Source organism: Pyxicephalus adspersus, chromosome 12, assembly GCF_032062135.1.
Source record: "Pyxicephalus adspersus chromosome 12, UCB_Pads_2.0, whole genome shotgun sequence".
In the NCBI taxonomy this organism is placed as follows: Eukaryota; Metazoa; Chordata; class Amphibia; order Anura; family Pyxicephalidae; genus Pyxicephalus; species Pyxicephalus adspersus.
In genome coordinates, this window is record NC_092869.1 from 15,959,386 (window position 1) to 15,983,747 (window position 24,362).

The 24,362-nt window shown below is 39.3% G+C and overlaps 1 protein-coding gene across 5 annotated transcripts in view; it reads left to right on the forward strand.

The window, feature by feature from the left end:
• The first annotated feature begins 680 nt into the window (after positions 1-680).
• The window catches only part of LOC140342623 (cysteine-rich protein 2-like), a 155,599-nt gene continuing 131,917 nt past the window's right edge, over positions 681-24,362 (forward strand). For 4 of the 5 annotated variants that reach the window (XM_072428882.1, XM_072428883.1, XM_072428888.1 and 1 more), the window contains exon 1: positions 681-805. In XM_072428882.1, coding sequence (XP_072284983.1) covers positions 763-805 — 43 coding nt within the window. In that variant the 5' untranslated portion in view covers positions 681-762. The remainder of the gene's footprint in view (positions 806-24,362) is intronic. The other variant, XM_072428885.1, reaches the window with a different exon arrangement.

Sequence of the window (24,362 nt, forward strand, 5' to 3'; positions counted from 1 at the left end):
AGTGTAAACAATGCGACCCTAGGTGTCACCAGCCCAGTTGTCAGAGAGATGCATGGGGCGCAGAGTCTAAGCAACAGAATGGAAGAAACAGGAATGGACAATTGGCCCTGTTTATAAAACAGGGAATATGACATTCCTTTGTCATATGTGTGAGATCGGCATCTCTTTCCCTTAGTAGAAAAATTCCCCTTCTATGCATGCCCAAGAGTAAGGCATGTGCAGAAGGAGCACCCAGAGCCTCCCAGGATGCTTGACGTAGGTATCCCTGGAGTCTCTGCGCCCCCATTCTTGATTGAAGAGGTGCTGCAAAAGGGTGTTGCACTTATAAAAAATAAATGCCATTTTTTCTTTACATTTAAGGGTTATCCACTTTACATAAAAAGTGAAAATGCTTAGTGTTAGAAAACTATGATTTATTGAAGCCTTATCAGAGTAAAAATATATTTCTACTATTCTGGGTCGTCACCGTGAGCAAAAGAGGTGGACATATCACCAGCACAGACATAAAAAGCTAGCCTTTTGACATATCATTACATATACTAACAGATCGACATAATAAGTGTTTGTGCAGTTAATCTTTTTTATGGCAGCTTGGTCTATAACCATTAGGAAGAACATACGTCAATCTGGCACTGTAGCACTCTATTAGATAAGCAAGTAAAAGGCGTGGCTGAGATCTCTTGCCTTCATACATCTGTTATTGTTGAGGCAGAACAGAAGCTGCATTGATACTGCATCAGAAGCTCGGCTAAACAAGTAACCATGGCGTCTCAATGTCCTAAATGTGACAAAACTGTGTATTTCGGTAAGAAGTGTTTATTTTAAATCGGCAAGTCATCTTAGCTTTTGATATTTTAATTATGTGTTGAAATATTTACCGTTGACATGACATTGTATTTAACCTTAGGTCTAGTTGTAATTCAAAAAAGGACTGTTACAACATTTTATTACCCCGTATGTGTCGGGCACAGATGAAAGACGTGTTTTTTTTTAAATTTGCCTAGCCGTAAATGTATCGATATATATTTTGTTGAATTATGGGGAAATGTATGTGTATTTAGAGTATGTTATGAGTTAAATTATGAAATGTAGCTCGAATGTATTGCCATGGTTTAGAGAGTTGAAATACACAAGATTGTTTTGTAGAACATGACGGTGATTCATGTACTTGGGCTTTATTTGGCTTTTTATACACTAAAAGCACCGTGTAACGTTGTATGTACAATTAGATTAGTGATGTCTTCTAAAAAAAAATTGTGTTTGTTAGGATTTGAATGGCTTTATCAGGTGGATGTTTATAAAGGTGTAGTCTATCACAGGCAGACTTTGCAGTTATGGAAAACATTCAGATAAATATTTTTAAAAAATCATAGCCCAAAGTAGTTATATCATTTTGAATAGATTTTTCGGAACATATGGGTATGAATGGACAAAAAAAAGAGTAATACCAAGGGTGTCTTTCTAGCCTGGATTATGTAATGGAACCATTAAACACCCACGACTGCTTCATATTCAGCGAAAAAAAACAGTACAGTGATTAAATATTCTGATTGTGCTTCATTTCTTTTTTGTGTTTAGAAGGTGGACGGTTTGACATTGTAGCTCAGCATTTACTTAATAATACTAGTGCCATCCCTGTACTAGCAGCTGACAACTGAACATCAATTTTGAAGGCTTAAAGGTTTTAAAAAATGATATAGATATAAATATTCTTTAGAAACTTGCCATCCCATTTTAACGGTGTCCTTGCCTTTAACAATATAACAAATATTTATTGATCAAATATATTTAAATGTATCCTCATCATATATAAAACATATTCGTAAAGACATACTTATAAACAGTGTAAATATTCACTGGTGCCCACCCCTGAATGCTGCACTAATGCTAAGGAATTTTTAATTGACTGCCTAACTAAATCATTTTTACCATATCATTTTTTGTTTGTTTTAGGGAACTAAAATTTGTTTTAGTGTTTTAATAACTATTTTACTTTTTACTATTTTTCTTTTTAAATTATGTTCTAACAAATAGACAAAGGTGTAAAAAAATCCCTGCCTTTTTGGTATTTACACATGTATATATATTTTTATCAAACATTTATTTTCTAAAATGACTTTTCACTCACTATGATAATTTCTTAGATTGTATTTCTTTCTCTGTGTAGGGTGAATGTGTAGAAAATGCTGAATAAGAGTATAAAAAATTATTTTAGTAATAACTGTGATTTGCTGGCATAGTTGATAAACATATTCTACTATAAAAAGAATTTATCAGAATTAACCATCATAAAAATGCTGTAAAGATCAAACTACTGGAAATGTATGCAACATTCATAGTGTCACCAGCACTCAAGGTTTTTATAGAAAGATCCACTCTTTTGACAGAAGTATATGTAGTCTTCATGAAAGAGTCTGGTGTACTGATGACATACTCCTAATATTTTTTTTTTTTTACTTTTTTCACCTGCCTGCTATGGTGATCACGATTGGGAACCATGCTGATTGGTTCCTGATTTTGAGTCATGCATCAATCAGTTACAGCAGTTTTTCAGAACTAGGATTGGTTAGATGCAAACTCCTAGTTTACACATTCAGCAGGGTTATACATTCAACCTGGCACATGGACCTTCCTGGGTATGCCAGTCTACAGATGATATCTAGTGTGTAAAAAAAAAATAAATAAAAAGGGCTGCCAGAACAATGTATTACATTTTTTGCAAACATCTTGGCCCAATGATTGCTCAAAGTTCCTCAAACATTACATACATACTGAACATAAATATTTTATTTGATTCTTTGTTTCACCTATTTTTATTTATGTCTCTTGGGTGCTGATGAATGCATTATGGATTGACAGGATCTGCTAAAGGTGACAACTACAAATTCTTAGATCATGATAGTCTTCCCTTTACTCCATTAGCACTCTCCCAAAGCTGTAGCAGCCAGGGTTCTGAACCTGAACCTTGAACCCATCAAGGCTGAACCCTTCTAGGAATATACAACACAAGGGAAATCAGTGATGGATCTTAATATTCTAACAGGTAGGATGGAGGTCATAAACTTCTAAAAAAAGACAGTTAATATTTTGTTTGTTTACATACCAGTACTGCCCTAACTATATTAGTTACAGTTCTGGTAGTGAAATGGTTAAAGCCTCCACATTTGCCAGCTGTATATAAAGCATTGTCAGTAAACATGCAGCTTCCCATGTCGCCTGCTGGTGGCATTGTGGTTCTGGATGTCTTATATGTGCTTCCACTGGCATCCAGCAGGAGGCTTTCTGCAACTTACAATGTAAACTCAGAATTTTCACTTTACATAAAAGGGTAGACAACCCTTTTATTTAACCACCTGAGCGTTACACTGAGGTCTAGATTTCTGTACCAAAAGTGATCCACTGTTTTTCATGAAATTTTTTTTTTAAATTGTAGACCTGTAACTTACAGAAATATGTCCGAACAGGGGTTCTAGTAGATAATATGAATATAAAAAATGTATTTACTTTTATTTTTTTTTATTTTTTTGTATTGGATTGGATACTGGAGTTTGTATTCAATCCAATACAAAATGAGCGTTTGAATTTACCAATTACAAACTTTGTATTTATTTAAATTATTTTGTATTGGATTGGATACAGGAGTTTGTATTCAATCCAATACAAAATGACAGTTTGAATTTACCAATTACAAACTTTGTATTTATTTAAATTATTTTGTATTGGATTGGATACAGGAGTTTGTATTCAATCCAATACAAAATGACAGTTTGAATTTACCAATTACAAACTTTGTATTTATTTAAATTATTTTGTATTGGATTGAATACAAGAGTTTGTATTGAATCCAATACAAAATGAATGAATGCGTTTCAATTTGAATTTCCCGCACACGCGCCGACGTCATCACGCACGCAGGGAGGAGCCGTCCGTTTTTTTTTTTCTCCGCTGGATGGCTTCTTGTTTCAGAGATCATCCGGCGCTGGACAAAGAAGGACGTGGACGATCAGCGGGACCAGGTAAGATGCCGGCGGCGGAACACAAGATGCCAGGCGGCGGAACACAAGATACCGGCCGGCATCTTACCGGTCCCGCTGGCACCCGACGCTGGAGAGAGAGATCGACGGACGACGATGGACGGAGGACGACGCTGGAATAGGAAAACGACGCTGGAATAGGAAAACGACGCTGGAATAGGAAAACGACGCTGGAATAGGAAAACGACGCTGGATGTGCACAGCGGGACCATGGAGGTAAGGATGTGAAAAAATACGGGCTTAACCATCCTAGCCATTTTTTTTTGCCCGTACGAAGGTCGGGCTTAACGGCTAGGTGGTTAATGTAAAAATTCTGTTTGTGTTTTTAAAATGCAACACCCTTTATTTTTTTTTTTTAAAAAAGAGTGCAGCACCACCCTATTCATTGAGAATGAATGGGAGCACAAGTTTTTCCCATCTACGTCACCTGATCTAGCGCCTGCACAGTGCAAGATCGGGTGACCTAGGAAGAAGAACCAGGAAGAGGAGAGGACCTTTTGCGCTGACCCGAAGACGGATACTGGGATGACACGGGACCCGATGGAAGAAAACTCCTGACAGATCGACTGCTCTGCGGGATTGAAGGTGTGTGATTTTTTTGGTTTTGGGTTTATTTCTTTTAATTACACCTTTTACTTTGCAGGTGTTTTAAACTACAACTACAAATATCTGCAGCTTTGTATTTTTTAGGCCTTTATATTCTGGCTTCATGTGTCTCACTCTGCTTTGGCATTGAATCTGTGTATTTGTACCTGAAACTTTGCTATTGCTCTGGCCACTTGACCTTTGAAATCCTGCTCCTACTATTCTTTCTAATTGTATAAAGTTTTCTGTCACTGTATGTTTAGGGGTTTTTGCGCTATTCACTGTTCTATGCTGTGCTGTGTATGCAATCACTTGCCATAAACATGCTTAACACATCCAAGAGTTTGTGGCTTTTTAGTGTATGTTGCCAATATTGGTTCACCTCCTGTAGCTGCTGGAACCCTGGCATAATGCTAAGGCCATACTGATCAGCGCAGCTATGTTTAACCCCCTAACCGCTAAGCCCGTAATTTCTCGCACTAAATATTTTTGCTATTTTGGTTAAGCCCGTATTTTTTCGCCTACACTAAAATCCTATATTCATGATATCTACTAGAACCCTATTCGGACATATTTCTGTAAGTTACAGGTCTACAATTTAAAAAAAAAATTTTCATGAAAACCTGTGACGCTTTTGGAACAGAAATCTAGAAATCAGTGTAACGCTCAGGTGGTTAATTGCTTCTTGTCTTGTTTGTCTTTATGAATTTTCTGGATATTGTGCATTATGGACCTCAGTACATTTACCTATACTCTTAGCTGAGGCATATAAAGTGTACTGTTAGAGTTTTTTTTTGTTTTGTTTTTTTTGCATGACTACCCTAGAAAGTACTTTCTGGAATATATCAGTTTTTTTCCTTAAAGTGGCAGATCAAAAATTATTTTGCTTTTGCTGATGTTGAAACACTGTTGTCTGTGATTGACCTGTCTAGTATTGAATGTGTTCATCCTGTTGATAATCAGGGAATCTATAGGCTGAACCCTGTCTACTAGTTTATCTGATACCCTGTTGTATTTAATTGCCAGTAAAAGAAGTAATCGATTTAAACAAAGACTCAGAGAGGCTGGGTTTTTTTAGCGGCAATTCATTAATATATTAGATAGTACATTACCAAAAGTAGTGAATTGGTTATATATGAACTAGTAGAGTGGTCCTTCCCATTAGACAATTCATGTTAAGTAGGACCATTTTACTATACAAAGGAATCTCAATAATGACAGGAATATTGTCTCGTGGCTTGACTTTTTTCGCCAACATGTTACCCCAGGGAATATGTTGAAAGCATTACAGTACTATATATCAAAATAAAGTGGAATAGAAGAGCCAATATTTTAGGTTGGAATATTGAAATGTTAGATGTTAGTGCATACAGTGTAATATATGCAGAGTGTCTTAAGAAGTGGATTTGTGTGAATAACGAGTATGTTTATAGGAAAGATGTCATGAGGGTAATATGTATTATTGTTTGTAAAGACAAGTGATGCATGTGACAAGTGATAATGAGTGTAAGGTGTAAATGAAGATTGGATCATAGGATGAGGTCTGATCAGCTACTAATGGGGGGATATGTTATGGAACAGTGCACTGAGAGTGAATAAAGAGGAACATAGACAAGGAGAGAAGACATAATAGGCACATTTATGCAAAATCAATAAATAACATGAAGACAAAAAGAGTGTTCAAAAAGAGAATTTATGAGCACACTTACTCCATACTTCGTGAATTGAGGGGATATGTTCCAAGCCTAGGGTGCCCAACCTATGGCTGCCAAATCCGGCCCTCTCCTCATTTCCTCTCTGCTCTCTGTTACTTGTCTTGTGGGGGATGGGGTGCATGCATCTCCTATGTTTCCCTATGAGAATGTGCTTCCAGGTGAGGAAGCTTCCTGAGCATGCTCAGTGTTAGCTCCCTGAGAATTGGCATTTACTATAGACCTGGCAATCAGCTGTGGCTGCTCCCCGCCTACTTTGTACTGTGAGATAATCCCAGCAGCAGCATGAGAGCTGTGTCCATAGAACTGTTATTATCCACAGGTATAAAACCTTAAAATCTCCTACACTGAGTGTCATAGAAATGTGACATTTTAGGGTACACAGAGGATCCTGAGAGCTGTTACCAAATTTCAGCACCCCCCAAAACATACCAAGTTGCCAGATATGGGCACAAGCATAAAATCCTAATAACAGACAGGGATTTTTTCACATTAAGGGGGGCTATTTCAGAATTAGGTCCCCCAACTGAGTTTGCATATTAGGGACCCCGGAGGCCACTTCCATGGCAATGAGCATTAGGGTACTGTCAATTTGCTTTGTGCTGTGATGCCCTAAATATATACTTCTTCTCACAAAACTTCAAGGATGCGTTCAGATTGGCGGTGAGGTTGTGGTGCGGTTACCCCTTCCTCATGCCATAGAACCCTGTCTAGGGGGAGATGCTCAGTACCACTCACTGCCACCTGGAGTCAAATCTGCAGACACTGGGGTGCAAGGGACTGAGCGGGTGGTGGGTTGCCTGTTACACATACCTGGATGCTTACTTTTGGTGAACCCCAATTTCTCTGGAACAGAGGTTTGCTGACAACTAGAAATGTAGGAACCAGTAGGAAGATTGGGCACCACTGTTCTTAGTAAAGAAGCTGATAGCATTCGGATTGTAGTTGTCTTGTCGCTACGTGGAAGCTTATAGGGAATGTGATTTTGACACTAGTAAAGGAGTAAGTGTGCTCATACATTCTCTATTTATTTTTAATTATTTTTATTGAGTAACCAATACAAAAGTACAAAAATAAAATACACAAATCATCCAAAGTACAACAGTGGGGTGAATAATACATTACACCAGACATATCATGTCCAGACTCCAAACAACGCCTAGAGTCCAGAAGCATGTTACAGTATCTTTGAATAGCTTTCTAAGGACCCTCTGTAAGCCGCCCTTATCGCTAATAAAGTTTCCTTAGAAACTGGGGATACCCATGATATATTTTTTGGCCTATCACTTACATTTTTTAGTAGTGGGCATTACTAGGATTTCAACATAAAAATCCAGGTGGGTGTGGTTTCAGCTGGGAGATATGTGGGGAGGTGAGAAAGGAGAGGGGGGTGAAGGGGAGAGACTGGAGCCCAATAGGCCAACTCTAACACTTTGTCTACTGATGTTACCCAGTGGAAGTATCTCAAATGATTCTAAAAAATACATTGCATCAAAGAGAGCGGGATTTGGCGTAAAATCCTACTTGCTGTGCGAATCAGCAACTGGCTACATTTGGAATTTAGTCCTATACACTGGAAAAGGAACAAAATTCAACCCAAAATACAGCAACTATGGAATGGCAACATCTTCTGTTCTCTCACTCATTGAGCCATTGCTAAATCAGGGTTATTGTGTCATAACCGACAACTTTTATACTTTTCCTGAACTTCTGAGTTTCTTCTGCAACACAAAACAGATGCGTATAGAACTGGGCTAACCGGCGAAACATGCCATCTTGGTACACAAGATGTGTGCCTAATGAGTACAGTCCATAATGCCCCCACTGTTATGGTACTCACAAAAGGTGGGAAAGATATCATGAAGCCACAAGTAGTGATAGACTACAATAACACCATGGGAGGTGTCAACTGGGCTGATCAAGCAATGACATTTTACCCAGCAATGAGGAAACAGCAAAAGATGTACTACAAGAAGATCTTCAGAAATGCATCTTTTTGACAAATGCTTATGGAATGCCTAAATTCTCTACAAACAATATAGTGACAGGCCTGTGAGTCATTTTGACTTCATTTGGAAAGTTTCCGAATGTATTGTCCTGAACCATCAAACACCATCAATGGCTGTGAAAAGACCTGGACCTCGTGCTGTTGCAGTTGTCAACCCTTAACGTCTGACTGGTCGTCACTTCATGGACTACATCCCACCAGGGAGAGTAAAGGCAGGACCTACAAGGATGTGCGTGGTTTGTTGCTCGAAGTGAGATGACAGTGGAAGGAAGATCAGAAAGGAAACCAGGTTTTACTGTCCTGATTGTGACGTCGGAGTTTGTGCAGTCCCATGTTTCAAAATTTACCCTGTTTAGATGTCTACTAGACCAATATGCAGTGTCTACTAATTTATCAATAATATTGCACCCCTATATGGACAAATTTCAGTGTTTTTTATTTGATCAAATTATTGAATTAAATTTATTGTTATTGGATATTTCATTATTTTTTAAAATTATTATTTATAGTTATTTATTATTCTATAATTTATGATTTGTGTTTCAAACTTTATCATACCCGGGAGTGATTCCAAAGAATTACAGGCCTACAATATTAAACAATAAATTTCCATGCAAAACAATGTACAGCTTTTGACATTAAAATACTGACATAATAAGACCGCCAGGGAGGTTAAAGAAGACCAAGATCACACTCCATTTCACTTAGACTGCAGACCGTGTGAAATCCCCTGAAAAGCCACCATGTAAGGAGAGCTGTGTTGTCAAACCCCGGTTTAAAGACAGGGTTGTGGACCACGGTTGCCATAGGATCACCTATTCGTTTGACCCCATCCCACACCTCGAGGGAGTGATTCAGGAAGGGGTTCTTGATCATTCCCTGTAGTGCTGGGGGGAGTCCGGAGCAAAGTGTCTATAACTTTTGGTGCTATCTGGGAGGCCTCTATGTCTACCACAAAGGTGCGTTCACCCGCATGGTATGATGACAGTGAGGCTACCTGTGCCACCTGGTAGCAGCATCTTATGTTTGGGACTGCTATCTTGCCTTGTGGCTTCAAAAGGTACATATTTCTTTTTGCTACTCTTGGCCTGAAGTTACCCTATTCGAACTTCAGAAAGGCTTTCTGCAGGGCATTGATCAGTGGAAGTACCTGAAATATGTAAAGCAGCCTGGGTAATGCTGTCATCTTGAAGGATGCAATTCTGCTAAACCAGGAGGTTTGGTATTTCTTCCATGGTTCCAACGTGGAAACTGTAGAATTCAACAGAGAGATGTAATTCACAGCGAATGTGAAGTCATATGTTGCGGTTAAACACCTAGGTAGGGGAGACTTCCAGATGCCAATGATAGGGGAAGTTGCTTTGAATTCACAAGGTGATCAGACAGGTGTCACGGTAGCTGCAAGACAGGATGGTGGACCCTCTGTGTCACCAGCTCGGTTGATAGAGACGTGCACAGGGCGCAGAGTCTAAGCAGCTGTCCGGTCTTCACCAGAGCCTCTAGAGGTGAGGGTGTTGCACTGCGAGCAATTGGCAGGTTGCGGCCACTGTGCACGCAGAGGCAGGTGACTGCTGACGGCAGAAACAAGATGTGGTACCAGAACGAGGAGCAGAGAGTAGTCAGGGAAGCCAGAGGTCAGGGCAGGCAGTGATCAGGAGTAGTCAATGTCAAGCCGAGGTCAGGGCAGACAGCGATCAGGAGTAGTCCATATCAAGCCGAGGTCAATACACAAAGAGTCAGGAACAAGAGAACAACAGGAACCTGGAAGCAGAGCCAAAGGAACTCCTTGTTCAGTCAACTTTCTGTTGCCCTTCACTTCCTTTTAAGGGCAGGTCATGTGATAAATGAAGTCATGTGACCTGCTGCATCCTATCCAACCATCAGAGGGGGTACTGGAGACTAGAGGTTGGTGGTGTTCACATCTCCACCAACAGAGGGAGTGCATCTGTGAAACACTTTAGTTCTCAGAGGTAGTGGAGCGGCTGACTGGTAGTCACATGACCTAGACCAGGAAGTGAGCTGAGATGATGCCTTAGCAGAGCTGGTGCTGGCAGCGGGGGAGTGAATGGTGGGTGGCACTGAAGGAGGCACAGATCCCCTGGACCCGCAGGGATCTGTGACATCATGCATAAATTCAGTGCACGGGACCCATTATGGTTGACACATAGCCCCATCACCTTTAAAATGCATCCCAAAGTTTTGCTTGATTTAGAAAGCATATATCGCAGGGTTAGTAACAAACCAGATTACATCATCTGCGAACAGATATTTTGTGGTGGTACTCTACAACCTCCAATCTCCTCATATTCGGGTAGACCCTGATAGAGAATGCCAAAGGCTTAATAACCAGAGCAAAAAGGAGTGGGGATAACAGGCATTCCTGCCTGACCCCTCTTGAAATGGGGAAGAATGCCGTACTATATCCCACATATTGAACAAACGCCCTTTAGGTCAGCGTAAAGAACAGATATTGGAAATTTGGGCCAAAACCACATTGCTGCAGGAGGAGATGTAGCTATGTCTATGATACCATGTCGAAAGCCTTTCTTATATTCAGAGAGAGTAGCATTTCTGGGGTTTTCATGCTGATGGGCACGGTGTGTTAAGATGTGTCAAGTGCAGGGTAGTATTTTGATTGGCATAGAGATCACAGAGCCGGGTCTAAAACTCCTGCATAATTTTGAGGGGATGACTAGTGGGGCCATGATTGGGTATATGTAAAAGATCTAACTTATGGGTCTTAGCCAGATACCGCATATGATTGGCTGCGGTTATTCCCTTTAAAATAATACTTGTTACTAACCCAATAGAGGTGCTTTTCTGCTTGGTTATTTAGACAGAGTTCTAGCTCTGGCCGCGCCACCTCCAGTTGTTTATGCAAAGTGTCTGACAGGGTGTGTTTCACCTGTTCAGTGAGAGGTTGAAAACAGAGCTCCAGTTCTACTTGTCTTACCGATCTTAACTTCTTTTTGTGGGACACCTGGGTCATAATGCCCCTAATCACTGTCATATGCAAGTTACAGAGGGTGCCTATAAATATTTCAAGGGTGGCATTGCGAAGTAGTCCCGTAGCTGCTGCTCAAGATTGACAAGGATGTCTGAATCACTCAGAAGAGAGTTATTTAGGGTCCATCCATGCACTTTGGGTTTGTCACAGACTGAGGAGAGAGTGGACTGCATCATGGTGCGACCATAAGATCGGAAGGAGTTGCACTCCATAACTTGGCGTAGAAGAAGAGAAGAGACAAGGGTAAGGTCAGTCCTAGACCATACCTTGCCCCTGATTCATCAAGCAAAATCGGATTATCGGTCGCGCATTCGTATTAGCGATCCGGAATCGTGCGCGATCGCGCTATTCAACAACCGGAAAAGCTCGCGCACGGAGCCGCGCTTATCCGACAGCTTTTTACTGGCCTATGATCTCACCATTGTGCTTAGATCCTCCTTAATTGCGCAGCTGAAATGTAATTGCCTTAATTGGCAGATTCGCGACTCCTATTGCGCATGGCAGGAATCCGGCCGGCAGATTCAGGATGCGATTGTACGCGCGCACTCAAGTCCCGGACCGCGGTAATCCGCGATCGCTGGTCGCGCGTATTATCGCGCTTCCAGCGATCGCGGATTTTAATGATGAATCAGGGGCCTTGTGAGGATGGGAATAGTGTGTATAGTCTTGCTGCCGGGGATGTAGTTCCCTCCAGCTATCTACGAGGTTGTGTCTGTATAAAAGTTTAGGAAACACATCCTGGGCCAGATGAAAAAACACTGGTGCAGGGGGAGAAGAGGCTTGCTTTCTATTCAGGTGTGGGTGCACTATCATGTTTGAGTCTCCACTCTTTATTACTGTGCTCTTCTGGCAAGTCTGCAGTTCACAGAACAGCTTGTGGAAAAAGGGTAGCTGCTTGCTATTACGAAGCCTAGCATGAGTGACAATTGTGAGTCGCATAGTAGGCCTATAACACTTATGTAACCGCCCTCTGGGTCCTTGACTTTTAAGTTGCAAATGAAGGCCAAAATCGATTTAAATTGTTTGGTTGGCCCTACAGCCATGTATACAAGGGGGTAAAGGGAACTGAAATATTTTATACTTTCTCTTTCTGTATAATCTTTTTGTCTTTGCAACATAGAAAGACCCACAAATACAAGAGATCAAATAAATAATGCCAGATGTTGAACAATCAATGAAATGTCTGGGGCAATGTACTTTACCAGGTTTCTCATTTATAAAATTTTCTTATATGGAGATCTGTAGGTGAAGATATTGAGGTTAAAATACTTCAGTGTAAATGTAAATGGATAGTTTATCTCCAAGCCATTATACTCTGGGTCTTAATAATATGTTAAGTTATAAACCCTTCTTGTTTAGTACTTAAGGCACTATTTGCTGAACATATGTTACTTAACTTTTTAGATGTCTCTATATATACAATATTTACATTGTAATTTTCACTTAGGATGATTTCATGCTTAATATTATCAATTGCATATGATCCACCCAATAGAGCCTAGGATGCCTACTTTCTATTATTCACTATTCTTCTCTTTTTATATTTTTACCTCTTGACCTGAATGAATAAAGATAGGGTATTTATGTCTAGTAAGTAGCATGACACTAGTTGATTCATCACTTTGTTGAAAAAGGATTAGACAATGATTGTTCCTCATAAATCCTACAGTTGTTGTGATTTTTTTGTACCTTAAAAATCAGTTTAAAGAACTAGAATTCAAGTTGAAGTAAAGGACCTCTAAGGTTATATTCTCTGGAATAATGCCTGTGTCATGTGCAACACAGGAAAGGCAGTGGGAGCTTAGACAGCTAAACGCATAGCTTAAATCCTGGTGTAGAAAGGAAGGGTTTGGATTTCTGGAGCACTGGGCTGACTTTACACCCATATGCCAGCGATGATTTGCACCTAGGTGGAAGGGAGTTTGCTATGCTAGGGGAAAGATTAATGGGAATGGTGGAGGACTAGGACTGAGAGGGTGGGACAGTCAAATAAGGTGGCAGAAAGGTCAGACGGGTTCCTGGATCAACAGTCTCTGTTATCTTTATTTCAAAACTTCAAAGCCAGTTAAATTATGCACTTCTAGAAAAGCATTTAGCTTTTTCTTGAAGCAACAAACAATGTCCTTAAAAACAAACATTGGATTGTGCAGTACTAGTGGTACTGAAAAAACTAAAGAATTTGGCAAACAATGATGGTAAAAGCAACAATGGTTTAAAGAGCCTATTCACCAATGCTAGAACTCTGGCAAACAAAGTAGGGGAGTTGGAAGCCTTAATGAGTGAGGAGGATTATGACTTAGTCTGCATTGCTGAATCCTGGCTTTGTTCTTCACATGACTGGGCTGTCAATATTCCTGGGTATAGTCTCTTTCATAAAGACAGAGTCAAACGAAAGGGTGGTGGTGTCTGTATGTGAAAAGTGATCTAAAATGTAAAAGAAGAAATTGCTTTTATCATGGGAGATTTCAACTACCCTGACATTGACTGGAGTAATGGTACTACAGGAGCAGCAAAAGGGAGGAAATTCATGAATTTAATACAAGATCATTTTATGGTAGAGTTTATAGAAGCCCCAACTAGAAATGATACTCTGCTGGACCTAGTTCTTTCTAACAATGCAGAGCTTAACATAACAAATGTTCATATAAAAGAGAATCAGGGTAACAGTGACCATAATATGATTTAATTTAGTGTAAGTTGTAAACAGGAAGCAAAAACAGGGAAGATAAAAACATTTAATTTTAAGAGAGCAAATTTTCCATTATTAAGGGCAGCTCTCTATGACTTGGACATGGAGACATTATTGTCCACAAAGAACACAGAACAGAAATTGGAATGTGTCCAGTCTGCTCTACAAAAGCACACTGAGAAATATATTCCATTGGAAAATAAGTTTAAGAGGCTAAAATTAAAACCTTTGTGGCTCACAGCTGATGTTAAAAAAGCCATAATGAACAAGAAAAGTGCATTCAAAAATATAAAAAATGAAGAATCATCTTCATCATTTAAAAACTATAAAGAATATAACAAAAGATGTAAAGAGGAGATACAATGTGCAAAATTTCAAAATGAAAGACAGATTGCAAAGAAAAGTAAGGCAAACCCCCAAATTTTTAAAAATATATTAATAGCAAAACAATCTGATCGGAGCATGTAGGCCCCTAAAGGATGTCACTGGGTTGGTAACTGGGGATATAGACATGGCAGATTTACTAAACACTTTTTTTTTAGCTCTGTGAACACAAAGAAAATAGCAGAGCTCAAGTCCAAATTCTTAATAGCAATGCCGCTTCCTTAAATGAGTCACAATGGCCTAGAATTGATATGATTGAGCTTGGAAAAGTTAAGGTTGGCATAGCACCAGGACCTGATGGAATACATCCATGTGTCCTCAAGGAGCTGAGCTCGGTTATTTCAAAGCCAATTATTTCTAATTTTTAGAGACTCTTTAGTCACTGGCAAGGTACAGATGGCTTGGCGTAAGGCCAATGTGGTTCCTATCTTCAAAAAGGGAGAAAAGTCATTACCAGGTAACTACAGACCCGTTAGTTTAACGTCCATAGTTGGAAAGGTCTTAGACAGTTTGATAAAGAAACACATAGAGGAGTTTCTGCTAGAAAATAATATTATAAGTGATAGTCAGCATGGCTTTAAGAAAGACAGATGTTGTCAAACAAATTTACTCTCTTTTTATGAGGTGAACGAGTAGACAGTGGAGTAGCAGTTGATATAGTGTACTTGGACTTTGCTAAAGCATTTGACACTGTACCCCACAGACGGTTAATATGCAAATTGGGGTCAATAGGTTTAGAAAAGTCAATCTTTAAATGGATAGAGAACTGGCTTAAAGACCGCATCCAGAGAGTTGTAATTAATTATTAATACTCTGAATGAGGTCTGAATGAGTCCAAGGTTATTAGTGGTGTATCCCAGGGTTCAGTGTTGGGACCTTTACTGTTTAACATATTTAAAAAAGATATAGAGTTTGTTATTAAAAGTACCATTTCTGAGTTTGCAGATGACACCAAACTATGTAATGGAATTAAGGCAATACAGGATGTTTTTTAATCTACAAGCAGACTTGGATGTACTGTTTGATTGGGCAGCCAAGTGGCAAATGACATTTAAAATAGATAAATGTAAAGTTATGCACTTGGGAGGTAACAACATGCATGCTTCATACTGTCTGGGGGAATACATTTGGGGGAGTCTGAAATGGAAAGGGATCCAGGGGTTCTGGTGGATCATAGACCTAATAACAACATGCAATGCCAAGCTGCAATATCTAAAGCTAGCAAAGTACTTTCTTGTGTTTAAAGAGGAATAGACTGCAGAGATGGAGACATAATCCTGCCCCTGTACAAAGCATTGGTCAGACCACATCTGGAATATGCAGTCAAGTTTGGGGCACCAGTTCACAAAAAGGACATTGTTGAATTGGAGAGAATGCAGAGAAGGGCAACTAAATTATTACCAGGAATGGAGGAGCCCAGCTATGAGGAAAGATTAGCTGAACTGAATCTATTCTCCCTTGAGAAGAAACGTTTAGGGGGGGTATGATCACCCTGTATAAATATATAAACAGCCATATAGAAAACTCTTTTCCCCATTATTCACTTTGAGATCATTACAAAGAACAAGAGGCCACTCTTTGCATCTGGAGGAAAAGAAGTTTAAGCTCCGGATAAGGAAGGGATTCTTCACTGTAAGGTCTGTGAAAATGTGGAATCGGCTCCCTCAGGAAGTAGTTTCAGCAACTACTATAGATTGCTTTAAGAAAAAGCTGGATGCTTTTCTAGAAGAACAGATATAACTGGGTATTAAGGCTTTAAAATAAAAAAATAACAGGGACTGTTGATCCAGGGAACATTCGATTGCCTCATGGGATCAGGACGGAATTTTTTTCCCCTGTTGAAGCAAATTGTACCAGGGTTTTTTTGCTTTCCTTTGAACTAACTATGTTCTATAGGGTCTTTTATCTGGGATGTATATTTCTTCAGTGGTTGAACTTGATGGACTTATGTCTTTTTTCAACCTAACCTACTATGTATAGTACTTGCTAAAACTACTTCCTAATGGAGCCTATTCCAAATGTTTACAGACCTTACAGACGGGATCAGGAAGGAATTTTTTTCCCCTGATGTAAAAAAATTTTACCAGGGGATGCCTTCCTTTGGATTGTTGCCGTGCCCCTCTTAAGGCAGCCCGGGAATGGAAGGAAAAGAGACAAAGAAGTGGGGAAAAGAAAATGTATTAGGAGCGCCTCATAAATTTAAAAAAGGTAAAAGGATCTAATAATAATAATTTATATGTGATGATCATAGTTCTCCCAAGAGGTTTTTAGCCAGTTGCTCCGCCCGGCTGATTTGAATACCCCGTCCAACTCTCGGCAGCTCTCATCCTCGCATGCACAGATCTCAGGCTGCTCTGTGTCATCCGTTCAGAGGATTGCACACAGCTCAGCCTTCATGTGAAGGCACTGAAACAATAAGAGGTTACTGGATACCCATTGCATAAACAACTGGGAGCACTAAATTTGCCGTGTTTTGCCACACCCCCTTTTTTACCACCCGGCCACAGCTTCCTACCACCCGGCTGAAAAAAATTTCTGGGGAGAACACTGGATGATAAAGGTGGATAGTTCTGCAAAATTATCCCAAATCAATTTGAGAGAATATGTAAAAAATAAGAAGGGGAAAGAGTAGAGGTAATGAGTTGTAGAATATTATGAGAAGGAACAATAGGGGTTATTTATATTGAAGATTAGTATATTTAACCTGATCAACAATATGTAACATAATGTAACAATTAGCTAATTAGTATTGGTAAATATGCTAACAATGCAAAACATTCATTTTGATGACATAACAACATAAATACAGATAAAGTGTCATACATTAGTATTAATGCAATAGTATAGTACAATACTATGTATAAATATTGATATATGCAATAAAGATATGCGCTGTGGCATTTGTAAAACTATGTTAAAGAGTAAATGACATGGTAAGCTTTGTATATCAAAATATATACGAAAAACTGACATCATATACTTACATCCAGACATAGCATACCATTAATTTTTTGAACCTTACTAAAACCTTCTTTGCAGAGAGAAGGATAACAAGTTGTAGATCTGGATTAAGAAGACTAAGTGATCAAGCATATGAAGCGTAACCTTGTAAAGAATGGATGTTGGGGGGGTGGGGGGTTGCATCAAAGTATGAACAGGATAATTGGTTGTATTGAGTGTTGCAATCCAACAAGTTTCTGATTGTAAAAGTTAAGCATTATTATCTCCACATCGAGGGCTGGAGGGGATATGTTCCAGTGAATAAAATTGAATGACATTTGCATCATAGTTGTGTTGAGTCCCTTTGTGATATCTAACATGGGGAAAAAAATCTCCAGTTAGTAAAGGAATATTTGTGTTCATAATTATGTTTTATGAATGCTCTTTTTGTTTTTCCTATGTAGAAGGATCCATATTTGCAAGTAATTAATTAGAATACCCCAGTTGTGGATTTAGCGATGAGAATTGCCTTTGGGCAGTATTATTTTCAGGTCTTCCCTGATGCACTGACATTTGGTGCAATGTCCATAATGTGCCTTTAGTTCCCCATCTCAGTGGTGACATCTGTACATTTGCATAATGGCTGGTCACCAGGAGGAGTCTTTGAGAGAAGGTTTTTTTTATATAAATGGTGGTGACTTACCAGTGTGTTAGTGTATAACAGGGTCAAAAAGTAGGATATTCCAATGTTTGGAACAAATACTTGTAAGTTGGTCATGTTGTGAAATATATCTTGTAATGATTTTGGTAGTACACGATTTTGACACCTTGGTTTCCTTTAAAAGAAGGGCTTGTCTATCCAAGGATTTGACCAGACAAGACATGTGAGATTGTGTTACCAGCTATGTTTGCGTGGTACAGGGGTGTTTAGTAATGGTCTGGTTGATCTCAATGGCGATATAGAGGTCTAAAAAGGGTATCCTAACATGGTCGAAGTTCATAGTGAATTTTAGATTAAAAGTATTGTGTTCCCAAACTGATATCATCAGTCGGGATGTGTGATGGGCAGGTCTGCAACAGCTAATGTAGGGAAAAAGTATAGGTTATTCTAGTTATAGTTAGGTATTGGTAGAGAGTAATACTTCAATACAAATGATTGGTAGTAGTAGTTAGTGTGATCTACAGAAAATATATAAATATATATAAATCCTGTCCAATTATACCTAATCTGTTGTTCACGAAGATTGGATAGAACAAACCATAAAAAATAATGAAAAGGATAATTAAATGCAAAAAGGGATAATTTTAGGTACAAGTAATACGGTGGATGGGATAATTTGCTTCTACTCTTATCAAGGGGGAACAAAATTGTAAAATTAAAGGCGATGAGCTTGGTAAGATAGTAAGTAGTCAGAAAAGCATCATCTGTAGTAGAATATATATATATTTTTGTAATGATTGTTCAGGGGTACAATGAATTGTAGTACACAAAAATGGCCAGAAGATGGCACCAAAATGGTGTTACCTGGTGATATTTGTCTAGACCAGGGGTCAGCAACCTTTACTATCAAAAGAGACATTTTGCCTCCTCTTCCACTAAAGAAAAATAGTCTGGAGCCGCAAAGTTTATAAACTCTTAAAAGTTTTAATATTTTTTTAATTTTACCTGTTACAACAAGTGTGCATGTGTAGGCCTACTTTGAAATAAATTAAACACTGAACTATGCCCCTAGAAGCCTCCTGTCTTGGGAGGAAGGGGATCCCCCATCAGAGATCTCCCCGCGGCAGCCAAAGGGAGCCACAACAAGGAGGCTGAAGAGCCGCATGCGGCTCCAGAGCCGCAGGTTGCAGACCCCTGGTCTAGACCACACAAAATGGATGTTCTGATTGGAAGTCAAAATGTTAATTATAAAAGATAAAAATCAAAAGAAGGTTTCATATATATTACAAATGTTTAGTGATAAAAATAAAGATGGATGGTAACTATTGCCTACCTTAATTATTATTGGGGTAAAGAGAGGCTTATTGCTCTGTATGGACAATTGTTGTGTGCTGAGGAAAAACATAGGAGACAAGGCAATGAAATTCTAATAATGTTGTTACTATTGTAATCTTAATGCTTGTCATCTTTAATTATTAAATGTATGTATATATCCTACCTTGATATTGAGTGCAGGTTGTCTGATATTTAGGGGATATAAGATATACAAACGTGATATATAAGTAAAGGGTGTTTGAGTAATGCCCTTAACAAGGTTAGGTATAGTCAATGAGTATATCAAAGTTACCATATCAAAGTTACTGTGTTGTTGTGGTATATTGGTGAACTGCGGGCAGCCATCCAAATGGAGGACATCGCTGTCTGCGGTTCAACCTTAAATGGGTTATTGGGCATTGGTGGCATATTAAAAGAAAATTATTATATTTCATATAGTAAATGATAAATATTATTATGATAAGTCATATAGAGATATTCCTAATAAGTTGGCTGCAGGGTTAAAAGTGTAGATATGTGGCTATTGATATGAATGTTTTATATAATAAACTTACATATGGGTATAAGGTCGCCCTAGGGCAGAGTATAGTAAGCATGCGCTCTATTCTAAATTAAGGGCGGAAGTGGCCACCTTCCTCTGTTACAACATAAGGGCGGAAGCAGCCCCTCCCTCTGCACAGGCGCGCTGATCGCAAGAGGGTGGAAGCAGCTCCTCCTTCCTTCCTTATTTTCCATGTTGGAGCAAATTGAACCAAGGTGTGTTATAATGGTGTTTTTGCCTTCCTTTGGATTCAATTTCTATAGTTTTATCAGGAATATACTGGTTTGTAGTATGTTTATTTCCCTAGTGGTTGAACATGATGGTCATGTCTTTTTTTAACCTATGTAACTAATCTAATATATGGCTGCAATGCCCAGTGGATCCTGGACTCCAAAGACCATTTAACAAAACGCAGCCATAGGTCAAGTTTCTGCTTGTTTTAGACAACCACAGTTGTGAGGATTGACCTAACTTTACTCTTAGCAACCAGGTTAGTTAAGAGGAAAGCACTGGGGGCGTGGCTACGCAATAGCAGCGTAGCCTGTGATTCTCTGGAGCTCTGTGTCCATCTAGGCGCCTTTTTCAGTTACCACCTGGTGACCGTCACCAGACCTGGCTAAATACTGATGTCTAAGTCTAAGAAATTGAAGGGCTCTGGCAAGACTCCTGGACGGGCGAGCCTGCTGAAATATTTCCCCTCAGAGCTTGCAGATACTCTGGAGAGGACAGGATCTAATATGGCGCCGGTATGGGCCTCCACTTCAGGCCATGAGGAGCATAGATCTGTGGCAGAAGATGAAGAGGCATCTCTCAGCATGCACTGTCCGGAATTATCTCCAGCTTCATCTTCCCAGTCTCCACATCTATCTGCACATTCACCTAGTGCACTACTGCAGGGACAACATCTACCACAGGATCTACAGGCTCTTTTACAGCAGCTTCCCATTAAGGAGGACATGTCACATAGAGGGATCTCTTCGTATAGGGAAATGGAATAGCTACACTAACGCATACTTATGGTGGATGCCAAAGTATCTACACTGGAGACATCCTCCACCCAAGCCTCCTCCGGGATCGCAGCCCTGGAGCACTCCCAATAGGGCAAAAAGGCCCTATTGATTTTGATGGTGCTAGGATCCAGATATACCCGGATCTAACAAACTGCACTCTTCGTATGCAGCATTTGTTGAAGCCTCTTTTGGAGCATATTGTCTCCCATGCTGCAAGTTACCAATAGGGTCACCCTTTTCATGTGCTAGTAACTGAAAATAGTTCAACCTTTGCTCTCCATTCACCGGCTCAATTACCAGCGCTCTTTGCTTTTTTGGAAGCGGAACTGATATCAGTTCCCAACTGGCTGGACTTTATTGATGACCTGTCAGGAATACCTTCCAGAGCCAATGCACTCAATGCCAATAGACATAGGGCACGACCTCCCGCATCACCGCATCGTCACCAGCGCAACTCTTCAGACTCTCACAAATTGTGAAATAGTCTGTTGCAAGTTGTTGACTCCTGCGACCCAGCTTGACATTGTCTCGCAGATCATACCCCTTTTTTTGGATATACAATTGGTGACTCTGGTATATGACGCTACCTTCTGCTAGTTAGAACCTGGAAATACCAGAGGCCTCCTTAAGTGGTTACCTCTCTATACTATGGACTTAGCCAAGCCAATTTCATTGGCCCTGATTTATGAAAGCTCTCCAAGCTTGGAGAGGATACACTGTCATCAGTGAAGCTGGGTGATCCAGCAAACCTAGAATTGATTTCTTCAATGTTATTTGCTATTTGCTAGCAAATGTTTTAAATCCTGGACCAGATCCATTCCAGGTTTACTGGATCACTTAGCTTCACTGATGAAAGTGTATCTTCTCTCCAAGCTTGGAGAGCTTTATTAAATCAGGTCCATTATCTTCTTACTACCTAGCACACATGGTGAAATGTTACTTTTCAAGTGCATGTAATGGAGAAGCTACAGCATTCAGTGTCCCCTCACTTACACCAAAGATCCTTGCTTTATTGCACAGGGGACTTTGCGGTGTGTAGTTATCTGTGTACAGTTACCTGGATTCCTTGGCTGGCTGTGGTAATGCTTAAGTGATCTCCTACTTTTTGCCTTGTTGCCTGGTAAATATGAAAATCTTTGCTGTGTCTCATGTCATATGATTATGGTACCAGGCGTTACTTTTTTGTGTTATGAGATCCCTTTCTAATATGTAAGACACCCCTTGAATTTAACTCGGGGGGCATCATAATGTTTGTTTTTTCTTTTTGCTAGCTCTATATCCAAGTTACATTTGTCTGCTGCCATGTATCACTATGTGCAAGTTATTAGTCCTCTGTTGAGTGAGAGTTTGTTTATGATGATGTTTTGATCACCGGTTCTGTTATCTTTCATGATACCTGTGGCCACGGATGTAGCCGCAGCTCCGCTAGTCATTGGCTACACTACCCCCACGTAGGCTGCTCAACCTCACTAAGAGGTTAGAGCTTCTCATTTTAAGTACTTTTAGGGGCTTTTTTTCCGCTCCAACTCCACCTCCCTTTCTTTTCCTTTTTTTTCTGAGCCCCCATTAGGACCTCATCCACCCCTGACCAATCCCTCTGACCCCCCCTCCCCCCTTTGCCTGCCGTATGTCTATCACTATTACTTCCTTAAATGTTAAATATTGGATAAAAGAGAGGAGATGAAGAAAGGGGTTTTGACTCCAAATATGTGATAGATCATAAATTATGTATTGTTGTAAACACATTCTTTTACATAATCATGCAATCAAGTACATGCGAATATACATCCAGTTTAGTTGTATAAGCACTAGACTGGGATATATCTAGACAAAAATTTCTGTCTGTATAGTAATATTTTGACCATTAACGTGCACGAGTGATCCCGACGTGTTTCGCCTCGATGGGCTTTTTTAGGGAGGTGCGCTTATTAGGGAAACTTAACGGTTTGTGTTAGAGTACAAAGTACAAAGATATCCAACATTATTGTTTTCACAAGAGGTAAATAAACTGTATCAATACATTACAGTATCATACATAGTAATTGACCATATGAACAATGTCAGTATGAAATCAAGTGCCAAAAAAGATCAGGGAAATGTTGTTGAGGCCCTAAAACTAACAGTACTTTGTCATCACAGACAATTTGGTAGAATCTTTGTATCTGTTAATAGAAAATGCAGTTTCAATTTCCACACACAGAGAATCCCACCAGATGTTACTCTCACTCAATGGGCCTCATGGGTAAACCTTGGTGATCCAGCAAACTTGGAATTGATTTCTTACAAATGTTTTCAATCCTGGACCAGATCAATTCCAGGATTGCACCCAGGTTCATTCATGATAGTCTATTGTCTCCAGTTTTGGAGAGGTTTAATAAATCTGGTGAATGTAGTAAGCCTGCTGTCACATTTCTTACCAATACTGTCATAAAACGGAGTGTAAAGACAAGATGGAAGCTGAAATAGAACTATTTTTCTTCTCACACACCCTTAAGCACCTTCAACCATTTAGAGCATATTAAAAAAATGTTGTATTAATCCTTTTTGTCTTGTGCATAATCCTTTGATAATTTTTATATGCGCTTTATTTCTTTTTCCACTCTCCTAGCATTACCAGTGTATGTGAAACTGTCACCAAGTTTACTCTCTCAAAAACCTTTTAAATATAAATTACTGGGTTATACACAAAAAATGTACCAAATATCTGTACCAAGCAGATCCCCGTTCTGTATATCACTTTATTACATAGGATGATCTCCTGGTCAAAATTTCTGAACACTTATAATAATAGCTGGCTATAAAGAATCTAAATTGGGGCATTATGTAATGTATGGCTGTGTAAGCCATGCATCTAAAATATATTTGCATTAAATTCATCCTTGTATATTGAAAGTACAGTATTAGTTGTGTAAAAAGTTCAAAATATGTATGTCTAGATACATTAATTTAGTTACAACTTTTGTTTTAGACATTTCGACTGTGCCTTTTTTTCTGTGTATCCTATACCCTGTTAGCCTATCAAAAAGCTTCATCATATTTAATTTAAATAAAGTATCCGCCAAACTCAAGATAATGTCATCTGCATATAATATTATTTTTCCCACTTCTCTGCCCCCTCTAAACCCTCCCACTTCTGGGGACTTTTCAAAAATGCTGCTAATAGTTTGGTCGCTAATGCATATAATAGTAGCAGATAGACCTGTTCCCACTCTGCATGGTAAAAAACCAAAAGCCTTTAATCCAGATTTAGCAGTAGTATGTGTATACATCAACTTTTTTTGGTTGCAAAATTTCACACCAAAACTAAAAACGAAATACTGCTTGAATATATTCCCATTGAATGCATTAGCAGTATCTATTGCTACCCTGTTTCCCCTATGATAAGGCACTGTCTTATATTTTTTGAAATGGCAAAATATGCCCTAGGTCTTATTTTCAGGGGGATGTCTTATTTTT